The 21064-nt window shown below is 45.8% G+C and overlaps 1 protein-coding gene across 1 annotated transcript in view; it reads left to right on the top strand.

The window, feature by feature from the left end:
- The first annotated feature begins 4276 nt into the window (after positions 1 to 4276).
- FA2H (fatty acid 2-hydroxylase) overlaps positions 4277 to 21064 on the top strand; it is a 41084-nt gene continuing 24296 nt past the window's right edge. The window contains exon 1 of the mRNA XM_017680301.3: positions 4277 to 4642. Coding sequence (XP_017535790.3) covers positions 4376 to 4642 — 267 coding nt within the window. The 5' untranslated portion in view covers positions 4277 to 4375. The remainder of the gene's footprint in view (positions 4643 to 21064) is intronic.

The following is a 21064-nucleotide window of genomic DNA, read 5'->3' as shown; positions in this document are numbered from 1 at the left end:
ATTTGTACCCACCAGAATACCTAAACAAAAACATTTTTAAAAGACTAATAATACCAAGTGGTGGACAAATTGGGATTCTTATATACTGCTGATATGAGGGTCATTTGGTACATTTTTGGAAAGTTCATTGGCAGTATTACTGAAGCTGAAAACACCCAGATCCATTCTGAGGTATCTACCTGACAAATGCATTCAAATATTTATCAAAAGACATGTACAAGAATGTTCATAGCAAGTCTATTTTTAACAGTACCTAGCTGGAAGCAAGCCAAATAGCCATTAATGGCACAATGGATAAATAAGTGTAGCACCTTCATATGGTGGAATACTATAGAGTAATAAGAATGTACAAATGATTACACCAAAACAAGGATAAATCTCACAAATATAATTTAAGATAAAGAAGGTAGTACAAAAGGGCACACTCTGTATGATTCCATTAATATAAAGTTTGAAGGCAGACAAAATGAACGTACAATTTTTGAAACCAATATGGTGGTTTCCTTTAGAGAAGAAAGGAAGTAGAAACTGAAAAGGCATGAGGGAGATTTCTGTGGGGCTGCTAGTGTTCTATCTTTTGTGTTCATTTTGTGAAATTTCACTGGGTTGTACATTTCTGATTTTGCATACTTTTCTCTACGGATATCATACTTGAACAAAAAGCTTACTTTAAAAAGAAGCCATATTCGATAGCAAAAAAAAAAAACCTATACAGTATACTTAGAAATTAACATCTATGTGCAAGTCTTAAATGCAGAAAACTTTAAACTTTATGGAGCAATATTATATATGACCTGAGTAAGTAGAGATTCAGCTCAAGTTCATAAATAGGAAGATACAATACTACAAACATATTAATTATCTCCAAATTAATCTATAGACCCAGCGCACTTGCTTTTATAATTACAAAAGGCTTTTTAATGGACATTGACAAAATTATTGTAAAATTCATATGAAAAAAGAAAGATCCAAGTATAAATCAAGACCCTCTTAAAGGAGAATAGGATGTGGGTAGTAGCGTTACCAAATATCAAGAGTTATCATAAAACTATAATAATAAAGACAATGTGGTATATTAGCAAAGGGAGAGACACTCCTGATCTTTACAACAGTATAGGAGATGCCCCAAATGCATATAATTGTACATTTAAAAGGCCAAATTTAATTGTGTATAAATCATATCTCAGTAGAACAACAAAATGACCTTATATGTGTGGATCTATTTCTGGACTCTGTTTTTTTCTCCATTGATCTATTTGTTGATTCTTCTGCTAGTACCACACTGTCTTGAATATGTAGTTTCATATTAGGTCTTGAAGTCAGGAAGTAGTAGTACTGCAATTTCGTTCTTTTCCAGTATTGTTCTGGATATTCTAGGTGCTTTGCATGTCCATTGTTTTCTTCTTATGGTTGAATAATATTCCATTGTGTATATATATACCACATCTTCTTTATTCATTTATCTACTGATGGACACTTAAATTGCTTCCATTTCTTGGCTATTGTAAATAGTGCTGCAATAAACATAGGGGTGCATATGTCTTTTTCAAACTGGGCTGCTGCATTCTTAGTGTAAATTCCTAGGAATGGAATTCCTGGGTCAAATGGTATTTCTATTTTGAGTTTTTTGAGGAACCTCCATACTGCTTTCCACAATGGTTGAACTAATTTACATTCCCACCAGCAGTGTAGGAGGGTTCCCCTTTCTCCACATCCTCACCAGCATTTGTTGTTGTTTGTCTTTTGGATGGTGGCCATCCTAACTGGAAAGTACAGCTCATTTTTATATTGTGACCATGGATCCTATGAACTTCTTAAGTCCACTTAATAGTTCTAGTTGCTTTGCCAATTAGTTTCTGTATATAAATGATCATGTTATCTGCAAGTAGAGATATTTTTAAGGCTTCATCTCTGCTATTTATGCCTTTATTTCATTTGTCTTATAGCACTGTTAAGGACCTCCAATAGAATGTTGAATAAAAGTGATAAGAGTGGGTATCCTTGTCTTGTTCCCAGGGGATTTTCATACAGCTTTCATGGAGATGTAAAATAGTATAACCACTTAGAAGTTAATTTACATTATCCTGTAAATTTGAACACTTGCTCATAATGGATGAAAAAAGAGGAAAAAAAACCCTCAAATTCCTAACTATAAGAAAAGGAAAGTGAGTAAATAAACTTATATAGTGGAAAATGACACTGCTGTGAAAAATAATAAACTCCAGTGACCCTCAACAATTTGGATGAATCTTAAAACACTAGTGCATAAAACACCCCAGGCCACATAAAGCAAAGTACAGTACCAGAGGATTTCCATGAAACTCAAAAACTAAACACCATGTTGTATCGGCATACACATAGATGTGATAAAAATATTAAAAGCAAAAAATGAAGGCAGGATAAGCACAAAAGCCAGGACAGAAGGAGGAGGCGGAGAGAGGGAAGGTTTGGGGTATAATAGGTACAAGTTTTTGGTAAGTCCTTGCTCTTGGGCTGGGAGGCAAATTCATTGTGTTAATCCTTTTATTTTTTCTTTAAAATGTACATATATTCTTTTTTTTTGCATTCCAAATATTTTTCAAGATTAAAGAATTGTAAAAAGCAGAATAATTGTTAGCATACTATATACATTGTTCTTGTTCTTTTCCACTTGCTGTGTCCTGGAGATTGTTCCCTGTCAGTACACACAGGTCTGCCTCATTCTTTCTAATGGCTGCATAGTATTTCACTGTCTAAATGCACCAACATTTATTTTATCAGTCTTCCCCTAGATGTATATTTGGGTTGTTTCTAGTCTATAAACAATGTTGTGATTAATATCATACATACATCTTTGTACAGTATCAGATTTCTAGAAGTGGAATTACCATGACAGAAAATGTGTTGCAATTCTGAACAGGTGTCTAAATTGCTTGTTCAACTTCAGAGACTAGCAGTTTAAGGCAATCGTGAATAGGGATGCCCTGCAGATATTGTCAGCAGGAAGTAGTTAAGGACACCTGTGAGTATGTGCTTGACTGCTTTTGCACTTACAAGGTATTTGAAACAGAGTAGGTGTGGAAGTAGGGTAAGGGTAACTATTGCTGTATTTGCCACTTGAGAAGAGCAATATTAGTGACCTAGGGCCTCCCGACCTGTTGGACAGCAAACCCATAGACTCAGTACAACTCTTGCCTACTGCCTGAGGGTGAGCCAGGAGAGGCTTGGAAGGGAGGGAAGAAAAACTATCCTGATGTTGGGCACATCTATTGCTGGGGTGGTCCTGAGGCACCTGGACCAGGCTTCCTCCCAGCACTGGCCCCACACAGGTGCCCAGGAACAAGCGTGACCCTGAAAATACCTTTTCCTGAAAGAGACCAGTTGGATTCTCTGTTGTGCCATCTGAGCAAGACTAGAGTGAGGCAAGTGAAGCAGTCACTCTGGGTGCAAAATTTACAGGCACACAAAATAACTGTAATCAAGATAAAGAATATTCTAATGTAGTATTTTAGAAAATTAAAACTTAAAAAATCCATGATGAACAAAATATCAAAACTTTACTTATTAAAGACAAGATCCAACCGTACACTTTCAGCACCTTGCCCCAGTCACCTCACTAGTCTGGTTCCAAGAAAACTTTATTTGCAAAAACAGATGGCCTGTCTGCAGGCTGTGGTTTGCCAATGAGATTTTTTAAAATTCCTTATTATATATGTTGTTATTTTGGTAAAATATTCATGATATAAAATTTATCATTTTAACCATTTTAAGTGTACAGTTCAGCGGTATTAAGTACATTCATCTTGTGGTGCAATTATATGACTTTTGAAAAATATTCCATCAATAGTATATATTGTGATCACTGGGTTCGAGGGTGCCCGAGGCCAGTGCTTCACCGGCCTTACTGGCTGGAGTCCTTTCCCCACCTCCCCGACTCCTCAGCCCCTCTTGGAGCCTGAGGATCAAAAACTGCAAGTTTCTCTTAAAGGCAGCAGCAGCAGAACTATTCTAGCAGCGACCAGGCCACTGACGATGCCCGTGCACACAGCCACCCGCGACAGGAAGACTTGCCCCACCTGCAACCGCCCACCCCCTTCGCTCTCCCTGCGACAGGGCGCACCTGGCGAGCGTGCCCTCTACCTGCGGTGGGCCACCTGGCCTGCAGCCCGCAGCGCCTGGCTCGCCCCGCTCCGGTCTGCCGACCAATGGGGAAGGGGGCCCCTCCTGGCTCGGGTAGCGTCGGGAGGAGCGGCCAATGGGAGCGCGGCATGCAAATGAGCAGGTGCGGTGGCGGCCGGCGGGTCCAGGCGGCAGTGGCTCAGAGGATGTTAGAGGCGCGCCGGGCGACCGCCGAGCAGACGCCCCGGCTTCCAGCCGCGAGCTCCGGTCTCCCGCCATGGCCCCCGCTCCGCCCCCCGCTTCCTTCTCACCGGTCGAGGTCCAGCGGCGCCTGGCGGCCGGCGCCTGCTGGGTCCGCTGCGGGGCTCGCCTCTACGACCTCACTGACTTCGTGCGGCACCACCCGGGGGGCGAGCAGCTGCTGCGGGCACGGGCTGGCCAGGATGTCAGCGCCGACCTGGATGGGCCGCCGCACCGGCACTCGGCCAACGCGCGCCGCTGGCTCGAGCAGTACTACGTGGGCGAGCTGCAAGGAGACCCTCAGGTACAGCCCGGCCCGGGGTCCCACCCTCCTACTCCCTGGCCTCCTCCCCCAACTCTCTGCCTCGCGGGGAGGGAGACCCGTTCACCTGCCCTCTAGGAGGACCCAAGGTCAGCCTCCGCCCTCACCTCCGCTTCCCTGTCTCTTCTCTAACAGGTCACTGCCACCCCCCACCCCCAGCCAGGAGCTTGCCCTTCCTCTCCAGCATCTCGGGACCCGCTTGTACCTGCTGCTTCCCCCTGCCCAGTCCCTTCCTCCTCCACTTGTTTCCTCCGCAGCCTCTGCCATCTAACAACTTGGATCACTTTTTCCCAGCCCCTCAGACGCGCAGTCTTCCCCTCCTGTCCCCTTATCAGCCTTTCCCTTTTTGCGACGGCTCTTCATTTCTGTTGAATAAATAGCTTCCAGGCTCACCTGTCTCCTCCCCATCTCACCCTACTTTTGCTTCCAAAGTCACAGGTCAGTCACCCTTCTCAGCTAGTTTGGATTTCCTGTTACTGCTCTAGTCTTGGGTGGGTGCAGAGGTCAGGGCAGTGTCTTGGGTGGATCACACCCTCAAACCCCACAGACCCCCCCTTTCGTCTTTGTCTTGCATGCTGGCTTTGGGGTCCAAAAGTGTGCAATGACAGGGCTAAGCTAGTTTTGCCAGGGAGGAGGAATGAGCATGTTGAACTACATGCTGCTCTGCAGAAGAGGCTCATTATGGTATTTAGGCCTCAAGCCGATCCAGGGGTAAGTTTGTTAGCCCCACTTTAGGATGTGGAAACTGAAGCTCAAGGAGGCTCAGGAACCTGCCCAAGGTCAAACAGCTAGTTAGTGGAAAAGCCAAGTGTATCTAACTCCATATACAGTGCTCTCCACCCCAAGGATCCTTGGGTGTGGAAGATGGCCCCTATCCACAGGGATCCAGGCAGGCTCTGTCCAAAGGCAAACGGACTCCTCAGGCCTTCCCCAGGCCTGGCTGTAGGACTGGTGACAGTGAGCCATCATGCTGGGACATAAACGACCCATTGTTCCCTGCTTCTAGCTCTTGCTTTCAAGATGGCCCCAGCAAGTGCTTTTAGGCGGCTCCTCACTGGGCCATCTTGCTTAATACTTCAGTTATTTATTCACTCAGTCATTCACTTGGTCTCTTAATGGTTGGCAACACTGAGCTAGGCACTGGGGAGGCACTAATGGACAAATGGAGCTAGCAGGTTAATGAGGGAACATGCTAACTGCATATTAATATTTAATTATCTGGTGCTATCAGAGGATGGATCTAGAGGAGAGGAGTTTAGGGAGAGCTTTCTTGAGAAAGTAACATTTATACTGAGAGCCAATTGATGGATAGGGCTTTATCCAGGTGAAGTGTGGTGGCACGAACATTCCAGACCAAGGGAATAGCATTTGTGAAGACTCCAAACAGTAAGCAGTTGGCACAGTCAGGACAGAAATAAAACCTTGTGACCAGAGGCTTTGGGCAAGGAAAGGGAAGTGGGAAGAGGCCAGACATCTGCATCTGTCTGGCCCATCATGCAGGGCCTCTCAGGCTATGGTCACGATTTGGGACTTGATTCTAAGAATGATGGGAATCCAGGGAGGGGACCAGCAGGGATGCAGTGTGGGCAGATTTGCATGTCTGGAAGAACACCCTGGCTGCAGTGCCAAAAAGGATAGGAGGAAGCCCAAGTGGGTGTGAGGCGACTAGGCAGGAAGCTACTGCACAGCCTGGGGAAGGGGTAACGGGGGCTTGCACCACAGTAGCTGTGCGTGAAGGGGGCAGGAGGGATTTCACAGGTAAAATGCCAGGACTCAGCATTCTGCAAGGGGAGCCCAGTTCAATTTTGGATGTTGTTGTTTGGTGTCAGGACATGCTGAAGGGGCAGAAGGTTTAGCTGTAGTTACAACTACAGAAAGTGCAGGAAATGAGTTTGGGACCAGAATACTAGAGACTTCCAGGCCTGTGATGGCTCACAGGAACCATTCTCCATTGTAACTGGGTCCTATAAACAGGAGCCTTAGGGTGTGCCTTCTCCCCGGACCATCTTGTCACTCCTGGCCAGCTGCCCTAGATGGTTCCACCTCCCAGTTCTGCTAACCACCCTCAACACGGTTTGATTTGGATTTGCTTTGTTTTGCCTTACCTGATCCTCAGGGAGGGCTCAGAATACTGCGTCCAAATTTGCTTCCTATCCCTGCATTCGCTTGTCACCCCAGGAGTCCCAGTGTGGCATTGTTGCAGGCATCCTTATTTCTGGGCCCCATCCTGAGAATGTAAGGAAAAAAGCTAAAATCTAACAACGCACTTACAAACTCACGGCCCAAACTTGACCAATGGTCATACTCCCCCAAATCCATAGATTTCTATTCTGGCTACTAATATAGGGTTGTCTTTAAATTGGGAAAAGAGGTAGTGAGAAGAGAAATCTGGAGTAGCATCCTTTTGGAGAGAAGCCATCTTCTCAAGGACTGACTGGAGACAAGACATTTCTGTTCTTCCTTCTAGCTAAGCCCTTCTAGCAACTCTCATGTTGCCTTCCCCACCTCTCTTCCCCTTCCCTGCTGGACCACAGGTGCTGACACCTGTTGAGGTTAAACCCAGCTCCTGTATTGTGAGGCCTGGGAGGGGCATTTTGGGGGCAGGGTGGTGTCATGAACTAGCTCTGTTGTTTGGGGTTTATTTCTGAATGGGATCCTCCTAAGGGTCCTCCTTCCTGAGTGTAGTCCTTGGAGAGGAGCGTCCTGGAGCTCTGCTGTGAAATTTCCAGGGAGAAGGCCTGGCCCCATTGATTTCCCCTGTTACCCACTTTGCCACACCCCCTCTGTGTATACACTTGCACTCACATTCACACTCATATGAAGACACACACACAGAACAAGTCAAACTTGTTTGAGACAGCATACTGTGGGGGTGAGACAGATCTGCTGTGGCTGTGGTCTTGGACTTGAGGAAGCCAGGCTGCCCGCCTTGCGCAAGCGAATGAGCAATGGCTGAGTAGGGAAGCCAGGCCATCTTCTCTCCCCGGCCTTCAGGGCCAGTAGGGTCAGGCTCCTCTGTCCAAGCTCAGGTAAGAGCAGTGTTCTTCCAAGTGCGCTCACACTGATAGTGGGGCATTGTGGAGCTGCAATCAGCATTTTTAAAAAAGAAATAGGAAGGGAAAGAACATTGGCTCCAAATCTCCTCCCAAGCCCATAGATACTGTGTTTTCCTAGCTTGGGTCATCTATGAATCACTGTCCCTGTTTTTTCTAAATTGGCATACCACTTGAACTGTTATATTTAGTGTTTATCTTTAAATAGACTCACTTTCTATTTTACCATTTAGTCACCCTAGGCAATAATACCAGTGAAATCATAGGTTTTACATGCACTTTAAAATAGGTATAGAGCTATTAAAATAAGAAATGCTCATCCTCAGATCTCCTAAAATTATCTTGGTTACTATCAGTGGAGTAAATATCAGACTTTGAAGAACATATAGAGCAGAGCTTCTTAACCCTGGTATTCTGGGAGCCATTCTCTGGGATTGATGAAAGGGATGAAATTGTATGTAAAAACTGCATGGCTGAGCATTTTGCTATTGAGAGAGCTGCAGCTTTCATCACAGTCCAAGCTGGATCTTCCCTCTCCCCAAACCTGCCACCGAGAGGATGGTATGTGTGAAAGGGCAGCTCACACTTCCTCATCTAACACGCATAGACCTCAAGAGGTCCTCCCACGGACAGGTGTCTGACTTGCCCTGATCAAGAGCCCTCTGTTTGAGAAGACCCTGGAGGAAGGTGAGCCTGCACTCCCAGCACTGTTGTTGGGGTGACCCTGATATCTGTCTGTCTCTGGGCACCATGCCCTGACCCCACAGGGTGCATCTGTCTCTGAGGGGCTGAGAAGTCCACAGATTCTGCCATGTGTGGTCCTGCCAGGCTCTGGGTCTGGCTGTTCAGAGCTTCAGGACTTGAGTCATTAAGTGGGGAATGAACAATAGGGAGGCGGTCTAAATGCAAGAAGACTGAGGGTCCGCACCACATCCCAGGCTCCGTATTGTCTTGAACGCAGCCTAACCAGGGAAGCCCATCTGAGCTGAGAATTCAGACAAAAGCTGATGCTTGGCAAATTTTCCAGACTGTCCCCACCTGCAGAGTGGGGTGCACATGCCTGCTAAGTGAAGGCATTTGAGATCTGCTTAAGCCTACAACAGGGCTTCCCAGTCGAGCCTGCATGGCCAATCAGGACCATCATCCTTTGCTGCCTACCAGGGATTTCCATGCTCTGGCTCGCTGTAATGCCCGCAAGTCTTACCTTGAAGATGAGCCTAGCGCCAGCCAGAAGAGCATCCAGGGACCCAGGGCACTGTGGTTCCATGTGACACCAGGGTAAACACAGGCTCCAGGAGTGTTCTCTGGTGTTACTCCAGAATCCAGTGAATGAAGGGGCTTTGAGACCCAAATTGAGGGGAAGTTCAGAAATTAGGATACTGGGAAATTAAAGGAAACAAACAGATATTCCAGAAATACCTGGAAGGAAGAATCTTTGGCTTACACTCCCAGGAAAGAACCCAAACTGATACCTGGGCAGCATCTATCATCTTCCCTTTCCTTGTTTTTTTTCTTACGACATTCATAACATGCTCATCATTGGTCCATAAGTTGTCTTCATTCGTTTAGGTAGTAAGTGCTGTTCTCTCTGAAACCCGCTACACCACCGAGCCTGCCCTCACGGGGGTCATCGGAGCCTTCACCTCACTAAGCCCAGTGGTCAGCTCTCACCTTATCTCACCTGACTCGGCAGCAACTCTTGACATGATGCTCACTCCCCACCTTCTTTATACACTGTCTTCACTTGGCTTCTGGATACCACAGCCTTTTGGTTTTCCAGCTGCATTACTTTGGTATTGCTGCTGCAACAAATCTCACAAACTCAGTTCCTCAAGGCAACACAGATGTATTCTCTTACAGTTCTAGAGGTAAGAAGTCCAAAATGAATCGGCAGGCAGCCTACCTTTTGAAGGTTCTGAGGGTGAATCCATGTTCTTGCCTTTTCCAGCTTTTACAGGCTCCCAGTGTTCTCAGCCTCCAGCCAGCAATTGCATCAAGCCCGACTCTGCTCTCAGGTCGCTTCTCCTCTGACTCTCCTGCCTCCGTCTTTCACTTATAAGGACCCTTGTGATTACACTGAGCCCCCTTGGATAATCTAGGATAATGCCCCCATCTCAAGGTCCTTGAGTTAATCACATCTGCAAACTCCCTTCTGCCATGTGAGGTCACATAGTCACAGGTTCCAGGCATTGGGACATAGACTTTGGAAGGGGTATGCATTAGCTGTCTGCTTCACCACCTGCACCCCTGGTCATTACTTCTCAGTCTCCATGACTAGTTTCTCTTGCTCCTCATTCCCCAGAAAAGTTCGCAGAGTTTAAATGGGCTCATACAGTGTGTACTCTGCTGGACAGCTCCTTTCACTCAGTAGTGCACTACACCGTCCTTACTGTGTCAAACAGCAATTATCTCCCTTGCTTGCTCTGTCTTAGAGAATCCATAGGCTAGAGAAGGAAAAAATGGGGAGTAACTGGAACAAGCAGAGCTGATGAATTAGACGGACCACATGTTGATCCTCAGAAGCCTCCTTAGTCTTCCTTCCAGGACATCTCCCCACTACCACCCTACTTTGACCAGAGCCCTCTTTATGCTCATTATTGCAGAAAGAGGAGTCTCCTGGGCAGGTCTCTCGCTGCCAGTGCTTCCTGTACCCCATTGCCTGTGAACCTTCCCGAAGTGAACTTGGTTATGTTATGGCAGTATACCTAAGTCTTCAGTGGCTTCCCATTGCTACATGAAAACTCAAATGCTCTTTTTAACACAGAGCTTTTCCTTACCTCCCCATCTAGAACCACTTTTTCCTTCTCCCAAATTCTCATAGCACTTTGCCTATATACGTACATTATAACATTCATAATGTTATTCCTTATGTACTATATTTTCACTATGTGTCTTATCCTTCCTACTAAGCTGTAAACTCTCTGAAGATGAATTGTCTGATTCATCTGGGTTTCTCTAGGACACTAGCATGCTGGTGCATGCCAACAAGAACTAATAAGCGTTTGAATAAATGAATGAATGCGCTGCTTGGAAAACTGAGCTGTGTGCACAATTGAAAAGGAAAGTAATAATCTTAGCACACCCAATATCCTTTGAGAATTAAAGTGTAAAAAACAGAAACCCTTTCTAGTTTCTTCTTTGTTAGCTAACAGTTGATGGAAAGGATGGAGGGCTATCAAGTCAGTCACTCATTTCTGCCTTTGCCCTCAGGTATTCAAAGCCAGAGAGAGTTGGTAACACCAGACTTCTGCCTTTTGCCCTCTGCATGAGTCCCATACAAGGGGAGAAGTGAAGTCAGCCACAGAAAATGCTGATTGAGGTTCCTCACTGATCCCAGGGCAGTAACCCATCCCCACGTGGCTGTATGTGTCTGGATGACATGCAGAGGCAGGTCCCAAGTTGCCTGGATTTCCAGTTCTGCTTACTCCTTCCTGTGTCTTTTCATGCAAGTTTCTCTAGAGCATTTAGTCTCAAAACATGTCGCTCAGTCTTCTCTGATCACTGTTCATCTAAGGTGGACTGAAGGCTCTAACACTCACTCTCCCCACTTTCTCTTGCTTTCCAGTGGAAAACAGGCTCACCACAACAATAAAATTGGAGAACAACTTGATGCTAACTTAACAACACTCATAAAGTTTACCATTGAGAAATATAAACCTCATTCTCAGGATTTTTTGCTGTCCCCAAACATAATTTTCCAAAAACTTTGTTTTCTTATTTTGGTAGTATATTGCAAGGTATTTAAATAGTGGTACCATATAAGCAAGTCTGGGGGGGATTTGTTTTAATATATTTGAATTATGATGCATACAGAATATCTTAAAAATCCTGTCATAGGAAAAGTAGTAACCAGAAATTCCATTAATACAGCTACATGTGAGTGTAAATTTAGAGTGAACCATGCAATCTGCCACAAACTGGGTTGATAGGTACCTAAGTGAATTGGTCATAACTTCTCCTTCAAAAGGAATAGAATTTAGGAGTAGAGTTCTGGTTCTCTTCATTCTTCCATGCCCAGTAGAACCTGTTTAATACTGATTAGCATTGCGTGATGCTCAGCTTTCCCACTGGAAAATGCAGTCAGAGTTCCTCGGGATCTCTAGCAATGGCTCGTTTACTTATTTATGTATGATTTTTTAAATTGAAGTATAGTTTATGTACAGTATTATATTGGTTTCAAGTATACAATATTGTGATTCAACAGTTATATACATTATTAAATCCTCACCCCCCACTAGTGAGTGCAGTTACTATCTGTCAACATAGAAAGATATTACAGAGCCATTGACTATATTCTCCAGACTGCACTTCCATCCCAGTGACCACCTTATGTTATGACTGAGGTTTTTGTGACCCTTTATCCCCCTCCCCTCCCCCTCCAGTCCCCACCCCTTAACTATGGTAACCACCAGTCACTTCTCAGTGTCTATGCGTAGTTACAGATAATTTTATTTTCGTAAATTCCAAGTCCGCAATAATCCACTTGGTTGCTACTAAATTGTCTCTAGTCTTATGTAACAATGAAAGTTTATGAAATGGGCTTCATTTATCCACAAATATCAAAGGAAGACCTCACATTTTTAAGTCAATTCAAGGCCTGGACTTTGAGACCTGATGCCGTGGAGGAATAAGGGGCATCTACACTGGGCTGAATAAATTTAGCCTCCACGGTCCTGTATCTCCCAAGCTAGGGGAAAAAGGCCAGATCAACATGACTTAGTGGTTGCTTCCTCTTGTCCCAGGCAAGACCCTTTGGAATGCCGAGTGTAATGGCTTATGCAGGCTGGAGATAGGGTGCTGGGAAAAATCCAGTCATTCCTTGGACCTAAGTAGGAAGTCCTTGATTCCTAGGCTAAAAGGTCACTTAAAGGGAAACTACTTTAAATGAAAACCGAAATTGCATAGAACATGGAGCAGAGGGTAGGTAGAGGGAAAGTGATAATTTTTAAAAACACAATTGAAAAGGGTTTGTTTTTGTTTTTTTTTTAGTTACAGCAAAATTAAGATGGCAGTTGAGTGCCAATTCTTAAATTGAGCAAATAATGAATCAAGTAGTGTTTTATACATGTGTGTGGTTTTCCCAACATAACTCTATGAAAGCACAATGTGACTTTCTAAACTTCATATTTGCTGTTCACAGAATGGTCATGAAGAAGGCCATTTGAGCAAATGTATTTAGGGCTAAGAATCTCTCTTGATCCTTTGATAAATGGGTCATCTTTTTTGAGGTACCTCATCCTTTGTTGATTGCCTGTCTTTTGAGATGAACAGACTAACTTTGCCAGATCCTTATTTGGAATGGAGTTGTGAGTAAAACAGTTTTCGATTGTTTTCATCGACTTCATGAAATTTTCTATATTTTTGCAATGGTTTTCAATTTCACCTTGCAGTCATTTTACGTTTTGTTAAATCATGTATTGTGACATGATAGCAACCCCAATCATCACTTTGCCTAGAAGGACTGGGCGGATTTAGGGGAGGCAGTGGTCAGTGCTTGAGCAGGAACTAAATTTGTAAGTGATGAAGTGACTTGTGAATAGTTGCATGTTAAGGTGATTTTTGCTGTTTGTAACTTGAATCTTCAGGGACTCAAATAAAGAACGTGTAGGTAACAATGATCCCTGTAGAACTAATGGTAACACTCCTAAGTTTGAATAGCAACTTACATTTTTCTAAATATTTTTCCAGAGTTTATTTGAGCCCTTAAGGTAGGTGGGACAGATGTCAACTCTCCCATCTCATAGAAGAGGAACTTGTAGCTCTGAGAGATCCTGAAATGAGGGTCTCTAGGTGCCCACTGCACAACCATTAGGGACAAATCTTAGGCAAAAGAGTAAGCTCAGGGAGATCTTTTTCGTACTGATTTATAATCATTCCTTATATACAAAGGACATTAGCCCATTTTCCATCATATGTATTACCATTTGTCCTCCAGTTTTCATTTGTCTTTTGACTTGTGTTTTTCTTCATTTAAGCCTTCAAATTTTCCACTTAGTAAATCTTATTCTCAGAAAGACCACCTCCACTTTAAGATTTTGTACCTAAAAACAAAAATATGTTAGCGTCCTGCTCGTAGTTTTATGCATAATGTTTTTGTTGTTTGTTTTTGCTAAAATGTTTTACCTACAGGAATTTTTTGGCATAAGGAACAAAATAGGGATTATTTTTAAGATTTATATTTTCCCAAAGGACCACCTGGCTAGCCCAGTAGATTTGTGGAATGACCTATCTTTTTCCCACTGGTTTAAAAAACACCTTTGTCACTCATCAATCATTTACAGATATGTTTTGGTCCATTTTTGGATTCTATTCTATACTGATGAAATCACTCATTTCTTTTGGTAGGGTGTAGCCATTAGTTATTGCCCCTCCCTCTGTTCCATTCCAGGACTCTGCTCCTTTAGAGAAAGAAAAGGGCAGGAGCTGAGGGTCATTTCTGGGCTGTGTTGCTAGCCTTGAGGAAACACAGCCCGAGTCTGACCTACACAGGCTGGGGCTGCCTGGTGTGCTCTGGGGCCGGAGGTCCTGCCGCTGGAGCAGGAAGAAAGTGGCTCAAGGAAGCCCACACAGGGATGGGCCCTAGTCGGCAAGCCCACTGTGGGGTGTGGGTGGGGGAGCCATGTCCAACGTGGGCGTCCAAGCGGTCCTGGAATGGCAGCAATTTCAGCGGGGAATGCAGAGCTGGGGAGCTGGGAGGGGGAAGCCTGGAAGCAGCTGTGTGGCTGGAACTCAGCATGCGGGTGGGTCCTGTATACCTTCCCTGCAGTAAGTCCACAGCCTGTGTTTGGGTTTTAGGCCTGCAGGTCAAGTGTGTGTGCATGTGTATGTGAACAGCCTGAGGCTAGGAGAGAAGAGAAGCAGCCTGTTTGCTAACGGAGAACGTGGTGCCACTTTTGCAAAGCCCTGTAAATTTCAACCTACTTTTCCTTCTGGCCAAGGGAACTGGATACTTACCCCTCACGTTCCTTTCATCAAAATCAAATGAGGAGCTTATTAAAAATAGATTCCTGGGACTTTCTGGGATGATGGAAATGTTCTACACCTTGTTTTGGGCATTGGCTACAAGGGGGCATATACTGTCAAAATGTATCAAACTCTGCAGTTAAGACTGGTAATTTTTACCATGTGAAAATTATACCCAACTTTTTCCAAAGGGAGGCAAGTAAATTTAACATGTATTTGGTAATCACTCCTAAGGATATGACCTCATGATTGTGAGAGTTAGGTGTTGGTATACACAAACCTTTAAAGATTGCTTTTAAAAAGAAATAGTAGAGTGTGAATGGTAAGATCTAAGTAGTGGGGTTATGGGTGTTGGTGGTGAAATGCTCTCAACTTCGCTGCATTTAAAATGTTTTCAATAGTAAAATGTTGGAAAAATTCTAAGTAGTTCCATTATGGACATCACTCACAGATACATACTTAAGGGATGAATAGAAAAGTAAAGTAAAGCAAAGGACGTGAATGGTCAGGTGCAACAGGCATCACATTCCCAGTAATAATTCGTTTCCTAGAGCAACTATAATAAAATACCACAAACTGGGTGGCTTAAAACAACAGAAATATATTCTTTGACAGTTCTAGAGGCTGAAACTCTAGAAATCAAAATGTCAATGGGGTTGGTTATTTCTGGAGCCTCTAAAGAAGAATTTGCTCCTGCCTTTTCCCTGGCTTCTGGAGAGGCTGGCAACCCTTGGCTTGTAGATACATCATTTCAGTTTCTACCGCCATCTTCACAAAGGCAATCTTCCCTGTGTCTCTGCATCTGCCTCTCCAAATTTCCCTGCTTCTTATGTGGACACCCGTCATATTGGATTCAGAGCCCACCCAAATCTAATGTGACCTCACTTTAACTTGATTACATCTGCAAAGACCCCTTTTCCCAATAAAGTTGCATGCACAGGTTCTGGATGGACATGAATTGGGTGGGGTCAGGGGCACCCTGTTCCTCCCTGTGCAGATAGCATTCAACAACTTCTGCCACTGGAACAGCACAGGTGGAAGTGGGTGTGATGCATACTGGGGACTGTGTTATAGTGCAGAAAAATGACTAGGAGCAACAGGATTCAATACTGAAAACTCATGTGAGAAGTTTGGTGTTTAATTGGGGTGAAAAAACACATGAGTAACTACATTAAGTAATTCATGTAGTATTATATAGATGCATTCATTCTTGGGCCACTCCTCAAATCTACAAAATCAGAATCTCTGGGTGCAAGACCCCAGACATTTTTATTTTTAACGGGCACTCTGGTCTCAGAAGTACCATCAGGTCTGCAGCCCATGGTCCTAGAAGGCAAAGGGCAGGGGGAAACAGAGACAGAAAAATGAGGCCCTGAATGTGGTTCGGCAGGCCGAGCTCATGGGATGTGAGAGTCAGCGTGGGGCTTGGTACAGAGCAGCCATGCTGTGGGCCCTGACCAAGCAGCCCACCCTGCTGCCCACCCATGCTGGGTGAGGGCAGGAGCCTGGGGCCTGCAGACAGAGACCAGCCAGGGCTGGTTCTGTTTCTTGTTGGCTGTGTCACACTGAGTCACTTAACCTCTCCCAGCCTTGTTTTCCCGGCTTCCTGCATCCCTATAGGACTTTGTGTGGCTGCAGTGAGGTCATGTGAGATCATTAAAACACAACATGTAGATTAAACTGAAGCAAGATGATTATGAGCCTCTGTAGCCCCCACTTCTGCTGAGAAAAGGGAGATTCCTATTACATGGTGAGGGATGGATGTTTCCAGAATCTGAGTTGCCAAGACCTAGACCCTGCTGGGCAAAGCCACTCAACCCCTGGATGAGCTAGAGAGTGGTGAAATGCTGATCTCTCAGAGTTGCCCCTTCCCCCAGATAGGGCATGTGTGGTCTGCATGGACGTGCTACCCTCTTTCTGTCTTCACCTGGACAAGTGCAGTGTTAGATGGGGGCCCTCACCCTGGTCAGGGATGACATGACAGTCTACAAGGATGAGGCTGCAGAGGCCCCACATGGGCAGGGGGAAGGAGGGCTGCTGCCTTCTCCCCACTATTCCTAGCTCTGTTCACCCACAAACATGGCAGACATCTCCTCGTGCCCAGACTGAGCTGGTGTTAGGGATAAAAAGATAACAGGTCCCTGCCCTCATGGAGCTTACCTGCCAGTGGAAAGAGAGAGAGGACAACTACAGGTGGTGACGAGCATCAGCAGAATATAGTGTATATATTTATATATATATGTAGGAATTATTTACATATTTACATATGTTTATGTATATAGAACATATAACATTTATATATTGTGTGTATATGTTATACATATTTTTTATTTATGCACATATTATGTAATGTATATGATTTAGATATTTCATTGCAGGAAGTTTAAGTTTTTTTCTAAGAACAATGGGCAGGAGGACTTCAAGCAGGAGACTGGCATAGTCCATATTTTATTAGATGGTTCTGGCTGCCAGGTGGAAGGTAGATTGAAGGGCGGGGTGGGTCAAAAGGGGAAGCAGGAAGAGAGGTAAGAGGCCATCGCTATTGTCCAGGTGACAGAGGTGGCCTGGACTGGATGGCCACTGGGGCAGAAAGAAGTGCGTAGAAACTGGAAATGTCTTGGAGGTAGACCCAGTGGCCCTTGCTGTTGGATTCAGTGTGGAGAGTAAGGAAAGAGAGGGTTTGAGGATGATACTAAGGTTTTGACCTGAGCAACTGAATGGTTTGATTCGTGGAGATGATGGATACTGGGGTGGGCACCCAGGCTTACGATGGAGCAATCACAAGCTTTCCCTAGGGCAACAATAAGGTTTGAGATGCTAAGGAAACACTCAGAGATTTCAAATAGTAGTTGGACATATGAGTCCAGAGCAGAGCTGTCCAACATGGCGGCCACCAACCACATGTGGCTGTTTAATGAATTGATTCAGATAAAATAAAAATTCAGTTCCTCCATAAGACTAGCCACATTTCAAGTGCACAGTAGACACAGGTGGCCAGTGGCTACTATAGTGAACAACACAGAACATTTCCATCATTGTAGAAAGTTTTACTGGGCAGCATTGGTCCAGAGGTGTGGCCCAAACTTATAAGACATTCCTCTCTAGAATTATGAGAAATCCTTATTTCTATTTCTCATTCCCATTTCTGAGGCATCCTAATCTGGCGACTCTGGTCCAGATAGCTGGTGTTCCTGCACCATTCACAAATGGCTCCTTCCTGCCCTCTCTGCTTGATGGCACCAGATCATGCACTCAGTGATGTCCCTGATCTGTGGCCATGTCAGAGAGGCACTGACCGCCCAGAAGGACACTTTGCCCAGGACTTGCTTAAGGACATCATCCCCTGGGGCTGAAGCGCCATTATAGTGACGAGTACAAACATGGTGTTTAATGAGCATAAGTCATAGAGGACAGGTAGTAGCTTATAAGGAGACATCCTTTCTAGGGCTTGCTGTGTAGACTTTGCTAGTTTAAGAAATGTGTGGTGGGTTTAGAGGGTGTCGGTTTAAATGCTGAGTGCAAAAGAAGACACACGCTTAGAGACCGACAGTCTTGTGTTCTAGAACTAACCATACCAGTGGAGACAAGCCAGTCAGTCTGTCTGAACATAGACATCCTCAATTATAAATGGGAGAAGATTCCATATCCGGGCAGGAGAAGAGGGAATTGTTTGAATTAATGAAAAGAAAGAGGCCGTGTAAGGCAGGTTATTTTTGCTGTTGTTATTGTTTTGTTTACAAACAGTTCAATGACCTTATTGTTTTTGGCATTATAATCATTTGTCATTTTGTAAACACTGATGAGAACGGCAATTATTTTTCTGTCTTACATAAGTGTATAAAAGGAAAATTTAGGAATATTGTTTCTGGAATAGTGATATATGAAGTCATTTGTAAACAATGGTCTCCTTTCTCCTTTAAAAAAAGCAAAATACAGTATTTTGAGGCCAGTCCTAACACTGGAGTGTTACATGATAGATCTGAAATGTATCTGAAATACAGAAGTTGGGTCAGTGAGGAGGTGATAGGTGTTTTAGATGGCTTAAATGTATTTTCCTTGTGGACAGCACATTTTATAAGCCTACCTGAGGTGCCCTGAGAGACGACAGTCTAGAAATGTTCCATCAAATCTACAAAGTGATTAATTCATTCCTATAGGCTGCTGATACTGCTCGTCGGAGTTGCAGCTCAGGCCCTGCCCATCCTATCTCTGCAGTGCCAGGCAGGACTTTGTGAGGCTGGACTAAGGAGGTGAGCCTCAGAGTCCTTGTCCTCTGTGACCCTGCCCAGGTCATACCCACAGCCCTTGGGTTCCAGCTCAGATTTTCCACTTGGGCTCCTGCAAATCCCAGAGTCAGGCTTTTGTTGGAAAAAATGATGTGTGCATTAGACTCTTGATGCCTTCCTGGAAATGGCCCCTAATCTGAGGTTAGAGGCTGGAGAGGAAAAAATGCCTGTGGATGAAGATGGTCCATGGCAGGCTCTGGTAGAGAATCAGGTTAATAGCCCCGAAACTCGTGGGCTCACTCTGGCCAGTCGTGAGCAGCGAGGTAGCATTTACCATCTACCGCCCCCTTCTCTGATGTCATGACTGCTGACCTCTGCTGGCTTCTGCTCTTGATGACAGGTTTCCTGTGCTGTCACCCAAGGTGGGACCATTCCATGAGCAGAAGCAATGCCAGGTCCCCAGTGAGCTGGTGTCATGGACCCAGGAGGCGGGGGCTGTTGTCTGCGTCCCCACATCTCCTGGGCAAGGAAGTTGACCATACCTCAGGCACAGGTTTCCCACACGTTTCTCTTTCCCTTTTTGTCCTTACCGTGAAGGCAGGGATAGCGGCCAGCGGAGCTCGTTGCATTCCAGCAACTATGGGCGAGTGGGGAGTGGATGTGCATTTGGGGTTCAATGGCTTATCACTTGTCAGGGATGTTTTTGTTTTGGAGGGGGTGGGTGTTGTTTGGTTTGTTTCTCACATAAAGGGTTTCTTTTAACCATCTCATGGATAGGCTAGGCCACAGGACCTGGCTGGGCCCGGCTTCTGATTTACGCCTAGTCAGGCAGAGGGCAGCTTATTAGAAATGGAAGCAAGCAGATCCTACTGCCTTCCTTTTAGCCTCAAATTTCTGGCCACTGAAAGCAACCAGCTCTGAGGAGACTGCTCCTTGGGGGCATCGGGGTGGGCTTGTTAACACAGAAGTCTTCTCCCCAAGGAAGGCTCTTGGTGCAGTTAGGGCTCAGCCCCGTCCTCGTCCTTCCTGGGCCTGCCCCTTCCTACCTGCCCAGGGCCGTGTGCTACCCAGGCATGCGGACACCTGGGCCCCTGCCTCCCTGTGGGCCTCCATGGGGTGGGGGCAGCTAGACACAGGGCCTGGGGCACCATCTCATTTCAGAGGAAGGTTTTTCAGGCCAAACCCAGGCTGTGGGATAAAAGGCCATCTGTCCATCCCTTGGTGCCCAGCCCCGGCTTTCTCGAACAACATGCCTTTATGCCGGCTCCCCCGCCTCCCGCAGCCCCCGCCTCGGCACACTGCCTCCTTTCACTGCCTCTGTGGTCGGCTTGTTTGTTTGTTGTGCAGAGTGCAGGCTTTCTGCTGTTCTCTTTTCTCTCCCCCTCATGCACCCTCCAAGCAAGCCCTTTCTGGGGACGATAGGGGCTTGGGGCTAAGGCAGAATCCAGCCCGGGGCTTGGGAGCATCCCAGTGAGTCCCCCAGGGGGTGCAGGGGAGGGCACAGGAGGAATTCCAGCAGGACGGCTCTGCTCTCCCAGCCATCCTCTGAGAGTTCTCCAGTCAGTGACTTGGTCTCTCTGTGCCTCAGTTACCCCCATCCCTGGAATACCTCCTGCCGGTCCCTCAGGGAGAATCATGTTGCTACCAATGAGATGCTAGCCACATCTCATGCAGGGCAGTAACGGCCCTCACCATGGAGGCAGCACAGCTGCCCCAGGAGCCACCCAGCTGGGGGATGGAGGACGTGCAAAGTAGGCCAAGGCCTGCGCTGAAGAGGCTGCAGTGTGCCTGGCCCTGCGTCTCAGCCTGCTCCCCCCACATAGCACTTCCAAGTGGGGGAAACTGGGGCGTGTGTCCTCAGGCCGTGGAGAAGGGGAACCGGGCCACCCCTGGCTGCTAGACGGGAGACAGTGGACGAGAAAGGGACGCTGGCGTGTCCTCCCCTGCAAGAGCTCGCTGTGTGCACTGCCACCATGGGTCTGCTAGGCAGGCTGTGTTGGTCACGAGACCCTGGATCCGGCCACCTCCTCAGCTCTGGATGAGAGGCAGACTCTGGTGTCCATGTCTCCCAGGTGCCTCTTCCAGAAGTTCTCCCTCCTCCTGGAAGTCCTTCCCCTCCTGGGACTCCGTCTTGGCCCCAGGGGAGGCTGGTCCAGGCCTTG

This window comes from Manis javanica, chromosome 17, assembly GCF_040802235.1.
Source record: "Manis javanica isolate MJ-LG chromosome 17, MJ_LKY, whole genome shotgun sequence".
Lineage (NCBI taxonomy): Eukaryota > Metazoa > Chordata > Mammalia > Pholidota > Manidae > Manis > Manis javanica.
This window is presented reverse-complemented; position numbering and strand designations above follow the sequence as displayed.